At 46.9% G+C, this 18,327-nt stretch overlaps 1 protein-coding gene across 5 annotated transcripts in view; it reads right to left on the bottom strand.

The window, feature by feature from the left end:
• LOC112455730 (synaptogenesis protein syg-2-like) overlaps window positions 1–18,327 on the bottom strand; it is a 327,928-nt gene that overhangs the window by 262,225 nt on the left and 47,376 nt on the right. For 3 of the 5 annotated variants that reach the window (XM_025017859.1, XM_025017861.1, XM_025017862.1), the window contains exons 1-2: window positions 11,636–11,910; window positions 6,731–7,262 (exon numbers count right to left, since the gene is read on the bottom strand). The exons of 1 other annotated variant lie outside the window; for it this stretch is intronic. In XM_025017859.1, the coding sequence (XP_024873627.1) occupies window positions 6,731–6,791 (61 nt within the window). In that variant the 5' untranslated portion in view covers window positions 6,792–7,262; window positions 11,636–11,910. Of the gene's footprint in view, window positions 1–6,730; window positions 7,263–11,635; window positions 11,911–18,327 lie in introns of those variants that run through there. One more of the 5 variants, XM_025017858.1, reaches the window with a different exon arrangement.

Below are 18,327 nucleotides of genomic sequence, written 5' to 3'. Positions count from 1 at the left end.
CCGCTCTCTCCGCAGCTTTTAAAGATCAACGCTTTCGAAATGAATTAAACGATACATGTCCGAAATATGCTTGTCCGAATTATGCGAAAATTATCCTTGTAATTGATCCAATAACTCCATTATAACATTCTCGTTTACAATTCGCGTAATACGCGGTAATATCGAATAGTTTACGTAAACAATGGGAAAATTTAGCTATGCCCGTGCATATGTTTATGTAATACGATTACCTTGCTCGTAGCGGATATTAAATTTTTACTGAATCAAATATGAGTTTCCAATTAAATATATGTCCGTAAACACGCCTTGTATTTAATCGCAGGAATAAATGTTACGCGACTGCTATTTGTAAGGGATACAAGTCTTTGCAAATCCGGCTTATATTCTGTTCTACAATTTTTACATCACCCAGCAATCTCACAATACCTCTTTAATACGAATGTCGAGAGAGTAGGATTCCGATAATCGTATATGTGATTGTGATTCCGTATCTCGCGCGATATTCTGATATAATTATGAAAAATATCCCGAGCGCGCTATCCGCTCTCGCTCCCGTTCATTCGCGACGTCTTTCCGTCGCGGCGTCGGCGCGTCGCGACGGTGCGCGCAGGCGGCTTTTAGTTGTATCGGGTCCGTATAAAGTATCGTACGCGATCGGTATCGGGGCGATTTTCTACGTATAACGATCGCGAGTGGAACGGCGTTAATACGTGTACTTTATCGCTGCTGATCGGTGCCACGGAAGGGCTTTAAACTGCGGAAAACTGGAACGGCACATACGAACCGAGGTATACGTGACTGCCGGCGGTGCCAGTAATGCGCATACGTGTACAATTCTCTCCTCGATTAGTTTAGTCGTGGCGGGAACACGTTGCCCGCGCGCGCGCGCTCGCGGTTCCTCCGACCGTACAAGCCTTCCCGGGGCCCGGTAGTTTGCGCCCGCACGCGTATGCAAATTCGCTGTCGATCACAAATCATTACCGTACGATTCGAAAGTTATCCCGGTAATCGGCGATAACCCCGGGCCGCCGTACGGCGCGGAGGAAATTCATGGTGCACGCGGAGCTGTATCGAATCGATACAATTAACCCTGCAAACCACAATGGGGTTGTGCGCCGTTGTATTGGCCAACACCGCGTTATAATTGCCGCCGTCGCCCCCGCCGCTGCCACTGCCACCGCCGCCGCCGTCGTTGACGAAATAGTTTTCGCCGTGCCATGCGCACGAGATTTATGATATATCTAATATCTAATTCCGTCATAAACACGCACGTATTATTTTATTCATCGTTGAAATTAACCATTTTGTTCCGCAGACGTGAGATGGACGTTAATAGGACGTTTAAACTAGATTGGTTTTATGAAGATCGATATATTTATCCGCGACACGCGTCGAAAATGCGCATTATTTTTGCCAGAGTTCGCGAAACGCCACGCGAAATAAGCGCATGCCGATAAAAAGGAGGATCAGTTGCCTGTACATTGCAAACGTTGCCCGATATCGAAACGACCTCTCTCTTTCTCTCTCTCTTTGCAAGGGGGTTATACATATTAGTTATAAAGTTTCACGATACGTTATATTACTTCGTGAAAATTCATCAGCTTCTTGCCAAGCGAAAATATGCTACTAAGAAGGTAAGATAAAAAGACAAATGTGAAAAAAGGGAGGAACGTAGGCGCAGATGCTATATACATAAATTGGAACGCTGCGACGCGCGCAAACGGCCCTTCCCGCGACTCGAATGTCGCGTCTGCACGAGGAGCGCGCCAAAGACCAGCGCATCCCGTGCAGCCGAGCTCTTTGAACATGAAACTTACTCCGGGTATCTGAGAGCTTTAATAAGGCAGACCGTGTTGCGCGCGTAGTTCGCGACGGTACGGGCAACGCCCATCTCATCCCTATTTCCGCGCTATCATCCGGTGCGAGAGGGAAGGTGGTCTATCCTTGCCCTGGCTTTTCGCCCTCGTTTGCGCGCGATTCGTCTCACGAACCAGCTAACTCTCATCTGATGCCACGAACCTCGGTGGAATTCGTCGAGAATAATTTGCGTCGGTCTATCCTGATTGCAGCGCAGAAAGCGTCGTTATACTCACGTTTAAGCGATAATTTGTCGCAAATTGTGTAAAAAAAAAAAAAATTCGCGCCAACGAATATGCACTCGCAGGGAGACATAAGGGCGCGGAACGATATTTCGTTTATTCGATATCGAGAAGAAAATAATTTGTTACGCGAGCGTGACGCTCGCCGGCATCGGCCGCTCGTGGCGATCCAATTACTCAAGGCGAGCATTATTCGCGTAAAGCGACGGAACAAATTATTGTTATCGTTACCATCGTCGGGTCTAATCTACGTGTAGAATTGATCCACCCTCGGGACTCGCCCTCTTACCCCTTCCGTCCCGTCGCAACTATTTGTCTAAGTCTCGTGCTTTCCTCGCGCGCGCCTCATTATCGCTCGTATAACGTGAGGAAAAGTCGCATAATCGCATAATGGCCGCTCGTCTAAAACTCATTAGTTTCTTTAGTCCGCATAATATATTGGATACTTATGCAACAGGATTCAAATAATTAATGTGGAAAATGGCAATCGGCGAGCGCCTCTCGCGGAACCGCTTAATAAGTTTAATGTTTACTTAAAGTTCACCTAACTTCGGTCCTTATGAAATGGCATTTGGCGCGTCGAGCCCTACTAGTCGCCGACTAATTAAATAAATCAGACAAGAGTCTTAACTATATCGACACACCTGCGAGAGATGTCGCGAGCAATAATGATTTGTCTGTGAATTTTGACTTCCGACATATCTGTATCCGCGAAGGCATCCGATACGCTACTCGCGAATAATCCGAAACGTGATATCTGAGACGTTACGTCGGTTATAAACGGCATCACAATTCGTGAAACGTAATAGCTGGCACGGAGGGTGGGCGGCAAGGGGAGGAGGAGGAGGAGGAGGCTTTAAAGATATATCGCGATTTTACACTGTCGTTGCGCCGTGAAATGCGATACGGCTTTCGGAGTTTCTGTAAATAACGGGGACGCGAGAAATCCCGTGTGCGCCATTTCTCGCGCGCGAATCAAATCCGCGTCGCGACAGGCGCCCGTTATTTGACTTTTAACGAATTACCCGTTCGCCGACCAGCGATCTTGACTATTCCTAAATCATACTCGTGAAACGATGGATTGTACATGGTGCCCCACCCCCCCATCTCTCATTCAATTTAGTTTACGTGCGCAAATTTCGTGAGAAAGGTGCTATCTTTGAATTTTTTGAGCTGCATTGGATAAATGTCAAAATTTGTTCTCAGAAAGAGTTAATGTCAAACTATTTTCTCAAAAAACAACGTAAAATAAAACTGTATTACTAAAGATCACTTTGTAAAACCTCCTACGAAGCTACTGGAAATAACACAGGAATTTCTAAATTATAAGACGACTGAATCTTCAAAGTATTCTGTTTACTCCGTTTATTACACTGGTTCAATACGTCTAACCGCATTTCCGCCCAGTCATTTCACTGGCAAAGTCTTCGGACGGCGAAAGAAAGAGAGACGAACAGCGGATACGATACCTTGCGCCGTAATCCGCCGTACTCACGAAAGAAACGGGATGTCGCGTGTCCCCGGTCGCAAAAAAAAACCCTGACCGGACACGCGCACGCCGGCAACCTGCTCGGCCGAGAAACCCTGCCGGAGTAGCATACGTGACCGTATGGTGGCCGGAAGATCCGCTGGGGGTGCGCGAGAGGAATAAGCAGAGAGGGGAGACGGACTACCCAGGGGGACATATGTCGGGGACACGTAATTCGCCGACCACGCCTCAATGATCGTGCGGCACGCACGCGGGCGTACGCGCACGCACGTACACGCGCACGCCAGGTCCGCAAGCCGCCCGCGCGCGTGCGACTTGAATTCGATTAACGCAAAGGGACCCTGCTACTCCGACGAGTGGCGACTCGGGGTGCCTCCCGCCACCCTCGTCGAAGAAGAGAAAAAAAAAAGAGAAAAGAGCACGAGGGAAATCGCAAAGATAGATTCCCATGCGAGTGTGAGCTAGAATTAACCATAGGGTCAGAAATAGGCGCAACTAAACCGTGGATCTGTCAATATCAAGTAGAATCAATTTTTCCTGCTGCGAAGTTGATTCTATTATCTTCTTACAATTAGCCTAGTTTAGACAATTTAAAAATCATTACTCTTTGCGTGAAATAAACAGGGTCGAATTGTAAATACTCAACGCTGCAGAGTGATTACTGAACTAGATAGACCGAGAGTGGAAGGCTGCCGCTGAAATTACGACGAGTAATAAGCTATTTTGCTGGTATTATCCATTAAAAGCCGTAGATTTAGCCGTAAAAGGAAACACGGCAATAGTACGCCCGCCAGAAATTGATGGGCATTACGCTAAAGTTATTTTCGACCAAAAATTGGTATCGTAAAAAGTTAATGAGCGTTGGGCTACATTATTTGCAGCGCAGGAATAATGGCGCGCATAATTAAACGTGCAAACAGCGAACGAAACCTCGGAAAATCAATTTGGTGAAAGCACCAACTTGTAAATGCCACCGATAATCTCCATGCTTTGTGTTGCGCTATATAACAAGGTATAGCCACCGATATGTATATATACATATGTATATATATATATATATATAAATATAGATATATATATGAGTATTTTAATAACAGACACTCTAAAGGCCAAACCAAGAAGAAAGCGGTTGGTGTCGAGACACTGATAATTTGCAAATCATAAGCATTCACTATTTTTTAATTACTTGTTACAGAAATTAATTACAGAATATAGGATTCGTAAACTACTATCTTGAATCTACCTCTACATAACAGAGAGTTACAAATTGGGAAGGTATATAATTGGTAACTGATTTGTCATATATCCCGAATGTGGTTTGCGAAAGTCGATAATAATGAGAAGAGATGGAAAACGATAGGTATACTCGGTGTTTATTATTGGTGTGTAATCCGTGAGAAATGTAACGAGTGCTAATCACTTATATAACTGTTCGTTCGACCACTGTGCACTGTGAAAATATACGAGTGTTATTTCTAGTCATCATGTAGTTCATACATGTATATTATCTATGGCCGATGATAAATTCGGCGCTTTTAAAAGGGAATGTAATGAGATAATTGGCTGTGGACCCACTATTCGGAATCATAAAATTTTCATCGGCGTGTTCCAAGCCGGGAAAAGTTTTACCCGATTCGATAGATTAAAAAAAAAATACAACATCGTAAAAAAGAAATTCGTACTGAATAAACGACCACAGGCTAAGTGCATCGTAAACTCCACCGTTTGCCTCTCTTATTTCCGTCACCGTTTCCGCATCCTCTCGCTTCAAAAGCGGGCAATTAAAGAGAAGAGTCGCGCGAGGGGAAAAAGGGAAAGAAACGACGAGAAATACCTTCGCGCAATATTGCACGTAATGCTCGTGACTGTAAAAAAACTTGGTTAGTTTAAAACAAAAAACGCGCTCGGGAAAATCGCACGACACTCTGGTAAAATAATATTGTTGTTGCTTTTAGGAAGCGTCCTCGTGCGACGATGATTAATGGCCGCCCACGACAATGGGTAGACGTCAGCAGATACGCGTGAAACCACGGCGTTACACGTGAATGTCGGCACGTGCGCTATTGTTAGGGAAATAGACTTGAATGGTGTGTTAAACAAATTTCACTCGCGAACGAAATATCCGACAGGGATGAAAAGTTGCGCCGTGCAAGATTCTATACCGGCGACAAATGTGATTTATCCCGCAACGATAAGCTCGTACGTCGTAATACGGAGAATCTCGGTATTATCATGTCTAGGACGTGGGAGACCTTAAATTTGCGTGAAGAAAATTTTTAAGAGAAATTTGCGTGAAATATTAAGTGCGCATGTATCGGCATCGTTATGAGAAGATATATTTAATGACAGATTTGTACAAAATCTGGAAAAAAAACGTTCAATTTTATATTTAAACTGTTAAAAGGTTTGCAGCAGCATATCGTGCGGAAAGAGTGACCGTTTGAAAACTTTCGCGAGTACAGAGTACACGGGTATTTATATAGCCGCTCGTATGACGGAAAACCGTGTAATTAAAATTCGCGTTATCCTCCGCCCGCGCGGATCCTGAATTCTACTTCGTGCCAGAAGACCTATGTGTACATAAAAAGTTTGACAAAAGCAAATGGGTGCCGCTTTTGTGGCCGCATTATACCGTAATGCAATATTACTAGGACCAAACTTTTTGCGAAACGCTACGTGCTGGCACAGCTTACTCACAACATTTTTATACGTCAGATAAGTAGCGCCAAACAATTAAACTAATTCCGTATCCTTCATTTTCACCACCCACCCGCTAACTTTACTTCCCAACCTCACCAACCTGCCACTTTGATTGTCACGTAAAGTATTTTGTTCGATTCGATCGTTATTGAGTTAGCGAAAAGAGTCCCTTTCAGGAAGAATAGACGTTTGACATTTCTCGCGACGTGAGACATGTCGTCGATGTCGTCTCCGCGATTTTCGAGAAGGAAGAAATCGCGCGATCCCCGAAATCGGAGATACGATCTCTCGCCGTACACAGAGAGATACCGCCGAAAGTCAAGGAATGACCGGGTAACAGGGCAGAGATCGGGAGAACGCAAAGTAAGACATAATTGCGCCATAATGGGGAAACGAAGAATAAGAATAAAAGAAGATGAAGGATGCCGGGCAACACACTGACCTTGAGCACGGACGACGGTGAGCAGGCCGGCGAGGAGAACGATCGGATGGCACCGCATCATCTTTTTTCACCTTCCTTCCCACCTCGAGGCTACTTCCACCCGGCCGTCCTCCAGCTCGTCTTCACTTTCCTCGTCTCTTGCCGCACGCGTAGGTAGGTTCGCTTTCCTCACGCAACCCAAAAAAACAAACACACTGCTATTACGCCCTTCTTGTTTTTTTTCTCTCTCTCTCTTTCTCGCTATCCTCGCGCGACGTCCGGTCTTCCTCGCGTGCCGATCACTCGATGGTATTTCCTGCGAACCGCTCGCCACTCAATCGCCGTTTAACGTCACGAAAGATCCTGCGTTCAGCACTCATATCACTTATCCCTCGTCCGCTCTTCGCGAGAGATTGACTCTCTCTCTCCGCGCGAAGTCTAATCACGGATCTCCGCGAATTCTCTTTTACGATAAGAGTGTCTCGTATGAATCACCGTCACCCGTTCACTGATGACCCATTCGCAGATCTCGTCGGTGACCCGCTCCCTCGTTCTAGAAATTCAAAAAACGAGGGTTGTTCGAGTTTTCGCTAAACCAATGATTTGCGAAAACAGTCGCAACAATGCGGCTTTATCGCAAAGTGGTCACGGGATCTCGAGCACCGCGCGCGTCTTTCTCTCCCCCGGTCGAATCTATCCTATTTCCGTATCTCCGACGAGGAGAGCTCGGACGCGGCTCCGGATTCGCGCTCCGATTCAAACGGGGATTTCTCGAGCGGAGCGCGAGATGTTAAAGCGGCGGGAATGGAAGCGGAAGGAATCGCGACGAAGATATCGTCGAGGATAAGGGGAGCAGTGGACCAGAGCACCGGGCAAACTCGATGAAACGAGGGGAGGAAAACTTGCACGAGGGATCAGCCGCGCGACAAACTTCCGCGGGCGAGGAGCGCTCGAGGAGCTGATGGAAGAAGTAAAGAGTCAACGTAGCGGCGATCGAGAGATCGCTATTTCTCGCCTCGAAGCGAGGGCTCAACCTGCTCGTCGTACCCGCGGGAAAAGTGGGATATACTGAATACGCCTCTAATGATCAGCCCAACGTGAATTCATTCTGCTATACATCGCCGATCCCTCCCCTCCCGATCCCTCCTCCGCCCTCACGCACCTCCCTCGTTTTTCTCGCATCGCTGGTCCTCTCGCACGTTTTATCGCGCGGCGAGCGCAAAGAAAGGCGTGCACGCGTCACGGACGCAGGTAGATCGTTCCTCTCGGCTTCATGATCCTCTCGGCCGTCGGTGATCGATGGAGAACTCGGAGCATATAAAAGAATGTGTGCCAGGTGGTGGCCTGCCGTCACAGGAATGCAACGCTACGCGATACCGTGCCGTCGTTGCGGCAGACCGTGAGTTCGAATAACACTTTTACGAGGTTTTCGAGGCTTCCCCCAGGAAGCTCCGCTCAGGACGATAATTCGCTGATCGCCCGGTACTGTCTTCCCCAAACTCCCCCGATGCATTCCGCTACCGTCTTCCTCGCCCTCTCGCCACTTTCAACGGCACTCAACGTCTCCGCTCCGCAGCGTAGACGTAATTGAATAAAACCGCTAAGTGATTAATTGCCGGAGCCTCCATGGCGCTCTTCCATACCGCCTAGCTTAAACTTCGTACTCAAGTTTAAAAGATCTCGAGCTCGGGCAACTTTAAAGAATCCGTGAACAGAGCGGCCTGTCCCAACTGGCCTGATAATCCCGAACTCCCGCGCCATCGACCCTGCACCGGATATTCGGAATATTACGATATTAGACGTATCTCAAAGACGGTTCGATGCTAGAAAAAAGATAATATAGCAAGAGATAAATGATAATTTCGTAATGCATACGAATTGCGCGTAAAAATGAATCCATTTTTGAGAAGTGCTCGAGAAAACATTGTAAAGTGTCTGCTTTATATTTCAAGGGCCGAATATTGCTTGTAGAAAAATATCCCGCGAAACCGTATCCCGCGCTTTGGTTGATAAATTACAGTTTTGTGGTCAGACAGATCGATCGATAAAGAATTGCGATGAAACGTTTTCTCGAAGCTACGTCATTTTTGTACGAATTACCAACTTCCTTTCTTCGTAGAGAGAATTCCAACGATATTGTTATTGCTTCTACTACATTTGGATTGTTTGTCGAACTATAAAAGTCGCATTAATACAACGCGAAAACAGTCCATAGTCCTGTAGACGTTGCTTATTGAACTACGTTACTATACGCGAAGACGTAGACCTCTTGGTAGCCGTAGGAATAAAATTACGAACGAATAGAATCGATTTGTGAATGCTTTCATCTTTCTACTTTCTTTATAATTTTAAAATTCCAACTCGAGAGAATGCTAACAGTAACAACACGGAATTTCCACGAGCATCTATTTTTTTCAGTCGAAATTTTCTCGGCAAACAGCACATCTGGTAGCATCCTGTTCCCGGTAAGATACCCTCCCCTCCGTTGCGGATGTTATGGTTTCTCGCGCGTTCAAACATTCAATACATCACTCCACAGGAGAATCTAATATATATATATATATATATCTCTCTCTCTCTCTCTCTCTCTGATATATGATTTCCTCGTAGTTGACTCTAACGTAAAAGTATAAGTAAAATGCCTTTAAAAATACTCGAATGCAATAATATTAATAAAGATAAACAAATATCACGAAAGGTGAATTGACGTCGATGAATCTCACACGACGATGATACCATTCGCAATTTCGATCTCGGTTTCCTCGATACATCGTACGAGTTGTTTTTCTTCGACGAAAAGTCCGATGGAAGTCGGTTCCGCTTTAATCGTGATATATGGTCCAACTTACGCTATTAAATCGAATTTACTTATACGTCTCCTCACGTTTTAGGCCGGGAGAGTTTTACTAGTTTAAAACTTGTGCCGACGAACCGTGGGTGGGGGATGCGTACCCGTTGGAAAGTAGGATCCAATGAATTTATCGGTTTTCGCAGAAGTTAAAAGTCCTGGCGGGCCGATAAGTAATCTCACTGACCTTGCGGCAAGAGATGAGATTGCATTCTTTCCTCTCTTTCTCTTTTCCTTTTTTTTTTTTTTGTATCGCGCGTTAATTGACGTTTCCGCGAGAAACGTCGATTCCTTTCTACCGCCTCGTTTCCTCACGGTTTTGAACTCGTCAGTTCGTCAGTTTTCCTTTTTTTTTGCGTTTTGTTCCACGTTTGAAAAGCGGATAGCTTCGCGCTCCATCGCCCGGGGGCAATGTTCGCCGTACGAGGAAGGAGCCGTTGCTAACGATAACGTTTCATTGTAGCGCCTTCTCCTCGCCTCGGAAGGTCTCGCGACACGTCAGCTCCAATTTGTCGGCGAAAGAGCCGGGAAGCTCGGGGGAGAAAAATCGTTAACTATCCGTTTCACGGTTAGAAGCTGGGAGCCACCGCGACAAATCAAATTTGCTAATAGGGCTCGGCAAGCCCCCTCCCCCCGCCCGAGTCTGCGGGGGAATCAACTCGACGCAGACGATGCGGAGTACGTGTGACCCCGTGCATCGGATCGGAGGGTCACGAGGAACGTCGCCGTCGCGTTAACTGAAAACGCTCGTTAAAACGCGCTCATCAGCCTCCGCAAGCAGGGGGATTCGCGTTACGATTAACTAAACGCGTATATCGGCGGGGGGAAAAACGCGTTCGCGACACTAACGAGAATACCTATCGTACGCGAGATTCGGCGTGCGAACGCTTTTGCGGAGCTCCAAAATACAAATTTTCGTTGACTTTCCCTCATTTTTGAGCCGGAATTTTTGTAAACTGCACGCCGCGGGACACCAAAACCTAGCGACAAACGCAGCCCGGAAATGTTTGTGAAACGGTGTTTGACGCGGGCTGGATTAATTAAACGAATATCAAAAAAAGCACCCGCGTAATTATCGCGGAAAGGAGGCTTTAAACGAGGACGAAAAGTGAAATTAATCAAAATGATGGTCAAAATTCCGCGATTAGGCCAACGAAGTGGTCAAATGGTCCATTTAAAACACGTAACTTTCAATTCTTGCACTGATTTTCCGTTGAACAGGAATTGATAATCGGAACTCTAAAAATTAGTCGATTCAGGTCTTCGCTCTTGGATTTGCGTCTTGAAGGGATTCTCCTCTGCGAGTCCGCTGTATCTAGCGATTTGGAAGACCGTCGTGCTCCGTCGTGAAGAAAATTGGAAAGTCTCATCGATATCGGACGAGTACCGCTCGTTAGAAGACCCCCGCGAGCCCCCATTCACTAAGCTACGTACTTCATCTATCATTCAGCCGGTTGTGCTATGTTTACTTAGCAAAAACACCTGTCGGCACCTCCCGTCGTTCTTCCAGACCGGCGGTGGAAGCGACATCGACGCCGATCGTTTCGCCGATGAAAACGACGAGAATCCCGGCCGGGGGGCAGCCGGGACAGGCCGGGACGCGGATTCCAATCACCGAACGGCCGGCCGATAAAAAGCCGCGGAACTCGTTAAAGCCACTGCCGACGTCGCCGCGCGACTGCTCCAATCCGATACGCGGGCGGATCGTCGTCGAATAAGAATCGAAAAAGCGAGAAAGAGAGATCGGGACGAAGGGAGATGCAATAATCTCGGAATCTCGGCTGGAAAAATCCCCGCGATGCTCCGGGAATCACGTCACACCGTGACTATCGACCTTTCGTGATTTACAGCGGCGCTGGGTAAAAGGTGAGCCGAGAGAGAGAGAGAAGGGGATGCAGCCGACGGAGAAAAGTCAGAACACGACTTTTCATCGTCGACGATGGATAGGGGTCGGGGAGGGGAGGAGAAGGAGCAGGGAAGAAAAGGGAACGACGTGGCCCCGGCGAGAGAAAGACGCCTCGAGACCCCGGGACTCCCCGCGGTGGCGGGCGATCCCGCTTTTAAAATTCGACACCGACCACCTTGCAAATCCTGGAGCGGTTTACCGTAGCGGTTTCCCGAGGCGGTCGTCCGCGGGGGGACGGTGCAAGAGGGGCGACGGGGATGAAAACCTTTTTTTTCCGCGCGCGCGTTTACGATTTCGCCGGCCGAACAATTCCGCCGCGAAAGATCGACCGATCGATCGCTCGTTCCGCTCGCTCGCGATACGCGATGAGAACCGGGGGACCGTGTTACAACACCGCGCGCGCGTTATATACACGGCACGCACGAGACACGCGTACGTTCGCCACGATCGCGGGCTCGGCACTGGCGCGCGGTGGCGCCCGGACTTTTAGTTCGTGGCGCTACCGAGCAGCGTCGCGACGCCCGCCGGCATCTCGTCTCTCTCTCCCCCCACCCCGCTGCCTAGGGAGCGGCGACGTCCACCCGGCGGCGCAACGGCTGGCCGGGGGCCCCACTGTGAGTGTGAGTATCCCCGTTGCCCGTGCCCCCCCCGGTCGACGATGCCCGCGATAGGTACCCCCGGCGCACGTACTGTCAATCAAAAGAACGCGAGATAGCATCCGTGGATAAAGGCTGTCAGTTCGCTTTATCTGTACTTTAGATAATGAAATCCCTAACTTCATTTTCCAGAGAAAATGTGCAATTATTCTGACGTCGATTAAGATATACATATATGTACCTACATATATGTATAAACAGTATGATAATAGAAATTTACTCCTTTTAATTGTATTTTTTGCAGAATCTGTGCTGTTTTACAATTACTTTCTTTCTTGGCTTCTGAAAGGTTCTAAATATAAAAAAATCATCAATTCAAACTGTTACAATCGATAGTTTAGATACGCTTATTTATAGTTTACTAATTATAACACTCGTCTGCCGTTGAAAATAGTTTTGATTCTATTTTACTCTATTTCTATTTTAGTATACTCTTCTAATTGCAGGTAAAATGCTTTCGACGAACATACACATTTTCTTTGGCAACAATAACAAGTTAGAAATATTGCCACAAATCTCTGTTATGCAAATCGAGAACTAAAATGAGAATATGTAAATGTTTGAAACATATCTTAATAATAATGTACTTTGTATACAAGTTCTTCTTCACTCTGAGAGGAAAACATTGAAAGAATCATCGAAATAATAAATGTGCTGGTAAATCAAATTCAGCCAGCCACGTTATTTTCAATTTGACGTCAACTTTGACATATAACTCGCCGAGAGTTCAACTCAATTTTTCGTTTATACTAAAATAGACCGCTAAACGTTGGTGAAACGTTTCACGTACGTGAACACCGTGTCACGTAAAAGGAAAAAACAAGAAAGACAAAAAACATTATAATCTGCTTGAAATGCCACCGCCTCCACTACCCGAATATATACATATACGCTACACGAGATCCATTTAAATTACGTAAAGCGGGAGATCTCGTAATCTCGATGTCCAAGACTAGTCCTGCGCCTGGTCTCCTAATTAGTCTAATCGCTCTATAAAACAACACATAGATGTTACGACTCTGTATATACAAATGAGAGAGAACCAGAAATACGTGGAATTTCACATGAAAAGTAGGTTGACGGATATCAAACGAATTATGATTGAATTGCCACCGTCTCGTCGTAAGAATAATAAAAAAAAAAAAAAAAAGAAAAACAGTGCGTTATTATTAGCCATCGTCGATGGTGCGCAACCGTTCTCTTTTTGAATAAATAACAACAGGAGCATGAAAAAAAGGGAGGGCTAACCGCGATATGACGTTAAAAAATATCAAAACAAAAGGGTGCTGTTTCGCACGTCACGCCCTTTATATCTGCAATTGCGTTGCCATGGTAAAGGGAAGCTTATAGGATTTCTCGTTTCTATCACTGGTTTACTATAGTTTCCAGTTTCCCCCACTGAGGGTGGAAGAGCGGTAAGCAGCTCTTTTTCCGATGCGCGGCTCTTACCGAGCTGAGATGGAGCCTTTCAAGAACATCTTGTCGAACGTCTCAGCGACCATGGGAGTAACTGGGAAGAGGAGGAAGGAGAAGAAGAAGCGGGAAAGAAAATAGCGGTGAAAGGGGACCGGAAGAAGAATCGCGAGAGAGGTGAGAACGAGGCGCGTACGCGCGTACACGTCAATGTCGGTAACGTACGATCGGAGGTATTTCCGCACAATTGGCCGTGATAACGCTCGCAGCGGTAACTTAGTTGTCGTCGCTATCTAACGATTCCCGACGAGAAAGATAGAGAAGATCGTGTTCAGAAATCTTACCGCGCTCGCTCCGCTGCGCCCGCGCCGCACGGCGCCCGTCGAACGTTGTTTCCAGCCGGTTTCACTTGGATGTTTCAGGAAGATTGCTCGTTGCTCATTAATTAGAGTAATTAGCGGCAGCGTGAAGAGTATCGCATATTCTTCTTCCGAATTATGCGATGCATTTGTGTGAGTTCTATTCGCTTGTAGAAACGCGATAAGTAAATTTCGAATCGCCGATCTGACAGACCGTGGGACAGCTAACGATTAATTAGGCTCTATCTTCTAAATGCAAGGATAAGTAGAAAATACACAGTAAAAAATTTAATGTCAATGAAAGTTCACTCTAAATTTTGTGTTAAAATAACTCATTCATCGTGTTACTTGTTGACATTTAGAAATGTTATATCGAAAATGCGACGCGATGCGCCAATGCGCCAATGCTAGAAATGTTATATCAACATTTTTTACAAGTTATTTTTACATTATAAACATACATTGTAAAAAATCGATCGAAGATTGTAAAGTAATGAGCGATTAAGCACACATATGGATAAGCTCGCAGTGGCTCTATAGTATACCTGCCTACAGTACCTGCGAATTAAATTCCGCAGAAAATTTCAAGAAGGAAAACACGTTGAGCGCAAATGTCCCGAGACTTGTACTTTACATGACACATTTCATATCAGGCCGCTCCTTTCTCGCCACTAGATTGCACTTGGTGGAGACGAAAGTTCCCGTCCTCTCCACGAAAGGATCATAACGGCAAAACGAGCGAAAGTAATATTGGGACAAAGCTGCAATGACTCGAGAGCAAGCCGCGTAACTGTAACGACAAACTGCACCCGCGTGGCCCCTCTAACAATTCAAGCGCACGTTTCCATTACGGCTCGTTTTTAACGACAGGTGTATTTAGCTCGACTTCCCTCGGAAGTGACGGCGCAGATAGGTAAATTATTTTTCACCGCAAAAACAAGCCAGAAATAATATTTAGACGGACGGTCATATTCTTCCTCGCGAATCGAGAGCTTAAAAATAAAAATCGAATTGAATGTCACCGACGAGTTTAATTCCGACAGCGTGATTTAATGAGCGGGTTTTCGTTCTCGATTGTGAAAAGGAACGTGCGTCATGTGTACGCGCGTATATCTAATATAATATAATTTATAATAATCTGTAAATATTAATGAAATAATTAATCGTGTGATGGAAATGTCGCGAGAACTCGAGGTCAAGTGAACCACCGACAATCGTAATAATTCTCGATAATTTTGCGCAAAACGGTGATGCACGAATCGACAAAAGTAGAATTCTCGCATAAATGGCATTGCACGGCACGAAATGAGGAATGATGGTTTCATCACCGAAGGAGTGCCTAAAGACTAGGATAACTCGTACCGACGTGTGCGGGCGTGTTACGCACACACACGCGAAGAATGAAGAATGGAAAGCCCCTATCGGACGTCAGAATTCTGAAGCAGCCAATTCCGATAACTTAAAGCGGAATGTACCAGTTCGCGTAACGCGAACTCTTTCAAGCGTCGGAATCAGTTGCGTCGAGCATTACGTACGGTCGGTATCATCGATCATCGAGGATATATAAATGATTCGAGTCAAGGCGAATTACAAACGGATTGGCCGATATTTTACTGGATCGCCCTCCGTTGTGACATATTATTAATTAGCCATTAATCGGCAAATTCCGGGATAAAGCGAAAACGTCCGATTGAATGTTTTCGGGGATACGAGGGATTGCAATATGCGGACGGCGGAATGCGAGTTACGGGTGGTAGTGGAGGGGGGGGAGCCGCTGATACGCGAGAAGCGAGAAGAGGGTGGAAAAGGGGATAAACGCAACGAGAGCGCACGCAAGCTCCAGCTGCATGCAATAAACGTGCATTAAGCCACGCACATGTGGTCCGAAACCATCGGGATTATAGCGAGAGCTAATTAACCCTCTCAAACGATCTCTCTCTCTCTCTTTCTCTCGCTCTCTTACTCTTATCGTCTATGTTGCGCCACTTCACAGCTACATACTATTTTGACAAGCTGACTAAATTGCGCGACGACTTTGCTACTCGTCGATTTCAACTTTATATAGGTGTCAGCGGCAAAAGAATTTTCAACAGAATGTTTCGTCGTTTGACAACCAAACAACGAAATTTTCCGGTTTCGGGCGCGCCACGCGAAAGTTGAAATATCCGAAAAGCGCAAGCACTTTTTGTTCGATCCGGCTCAATGCGTGTGCGATAATCGGTTGTGGTGCAGTGGCCGACTAAACGAATTGCTATCTGGCAGCCAATTGGAATCTCGATGCATCGAGTCGCCGGGCCGCATTGTTGCAGCGCAACCGTCGTCGTGGATATTCTGCCTCTCTCCACCTCTCTGCTCCCCCTTCTCTCTCTCTCTCTCTCTCTCTCTCTCTCTCTCTCTCTCTCTCTCTCTCTTTCTCACTCCCTCTCCCTCTCTCTTTCCCTCTCAATGTCCAGCAGCAACCACGATTCGGGCGGGCAGCAGGCGCGAGTAAACGCGAAGCTCGGCTGTTTGCCTTGGCGCGGTGCTCGATTAATTTCTCGAGCAAAGCCTGCGGGCTCGAAGGACATTGGCACCAATTGTTTTCGGCTTTGTCGTAGCTCGGCGTTGAGTAAACGTCCGGCAGAAACCCTAGTCCGTTTCCTAATTAAACCAGCCCTGTGAGACAATCACGTCGGGGGAAAACCGGAATGGCGAAGGACCCCCGAGGTCGCAATGATCGCATTCACCGTTTACCACTTTGACGTATTTGCCTAAACGATAACGTGGTAAAGCGAATCTAAATTTGCGTAAAACGAAAATACCGCGCGCACGACGACGGTGCAATTTAACTTTACGATCGGGGCGATTATTCAGGTTTAAGGCGACAAAAGTAATCGGGTGTTGTTACTCCCTCTGTGCCCCATAAAAGCGAAGCATTGCGGCGAACGAAATACGAACATCGTGCGGTCGTTTTATTTCATCCTTATCATCCTTTAAGGGTGCAACACTTCATAGAAGATACGCGCGCGGCACGCTTTCTCACGACATTACAGATTTTTACGTGAAGGGTGACAGACTTTTTGAAGGTAATGGAAATTTTTGATTAGCGATAGGAATCTCTCAAATATGTCTTCGTCCTTTGTCATCGTCGCCGCTTGGAACGTCGCGGAACGAGATGGACGGCGAATTTTTCGATCGTATCAATATCCGGCGCGAGGATTTCATCTGCCGGGTGCGTCTGTTTGCTCTTTTTCGACGATCCCGTGGAAACAGGGCACGTCGAAACGAACGACGGCATGATGAAAGACGAGAAAACGATGAAAAGTGGACAGTGACGAGGATTCCTTTCAGCCGATTCGATGCCTACACGTCCGCGCGCGTGAAAGCGCCGACGAAAATCGTCACGTTCAGTTTCTCCTCCCTTTCCCCGTCGCGCCGTCCACCCGCTCTCTTCCTCGTCTTCCTTTTCTTCTTCTTCTTTCCATGATCTCTTTTGTTACTTTATCCGGATGTACACGGCAAAGACATTCACCGCCGTCGTTGTCGACCCTTCCGACGCAACGGGACGCGGAACGTCGGACAACGGCATAATAGACCGCCACGTCCAACCGACAACAACGAGGGTGATCGCGCCCTTTGACGAGCCCGGGCTGTCAACGGGAATACGCATTAGATCCGCCATACATATAGGCTTCGATGCGCTTCGCGCTGCCGTTTCCCCGCGGTCGACCACGATTCCTATTCTCCGGCAACCGCGCCGCACCACGTGCGCCAAACTCGTCGTGTAATATGCATCAAAATGGAATCTAATACTGTTCGAGCGCGTGTGGCGCAGCATTCGGGCGATATCGCACATTTTCTAGTATTTTAACGCGATCGAGAGGAACGTACACGGAATACTTAATGCGGTATGTACATGCGTAATCGAGGCCGCGCGGCGGCGCCGGCGCCGGCGTGAGGAATCGCGAAAATCCCGCGGCTGCGACAGCAAGGAAAAGTCAGTCGAGAGCATCGAAGGAATCGACAATCGCGTGTCGAAGGGGATTAACACAGGTCGGACCTCGCAATTATTTTTTACACGCGAATGCGGCGCAACAATGGGGGCATTCTTAGCCCATAAGTGCGCTCGTTACGACACACTCAACATGCCATTGGCGGACAAAAATGTCCATAATTTTTTTTTTCCATTGAGCATCGAGCGACGCGTTCATTCTCGGTTCTTATCGCGGCGTATCGTTTGTCGTTTGCCGCGTAGGGGGATTGCCGTTTATTCCGCTTGCCCTTGTTTTTATTGTACGAGCACAGCCCATCCGGTGGTGAAAACGACCGCACAGTATCATCCGCATAGTAATCCAGCACTCGCACGTACCTCGCGGGCAAAAGAATATATCTCTATCTACCTGCGCGCATTTCTATGTAATGCTCATTAGCGGTAATAACATCCGTTGAACGCGACG

The sequence above is a fragment of the Temnothorax curvispinosus genome, unplaced genomic scaffold, assembly GCF_003070985.1.
Source record: "Temnothorax curvispinosus isolate PA1 unplaced genomic scaffold, ASM307098v1 QBEX01006326.1, whole genome shotgun sequence".
NCBI lineage: Eukaryota > Metazoa > Arthropoda > Insecta > Hymenoptera > Formicidae > Temnothorax > Temnothorax curvispinosus.
The sequence above is the reverse complement of the archived record's forward strand: the minus strand, read 5'-3'. Positions and strand labels throughout refer to the sequence as shown.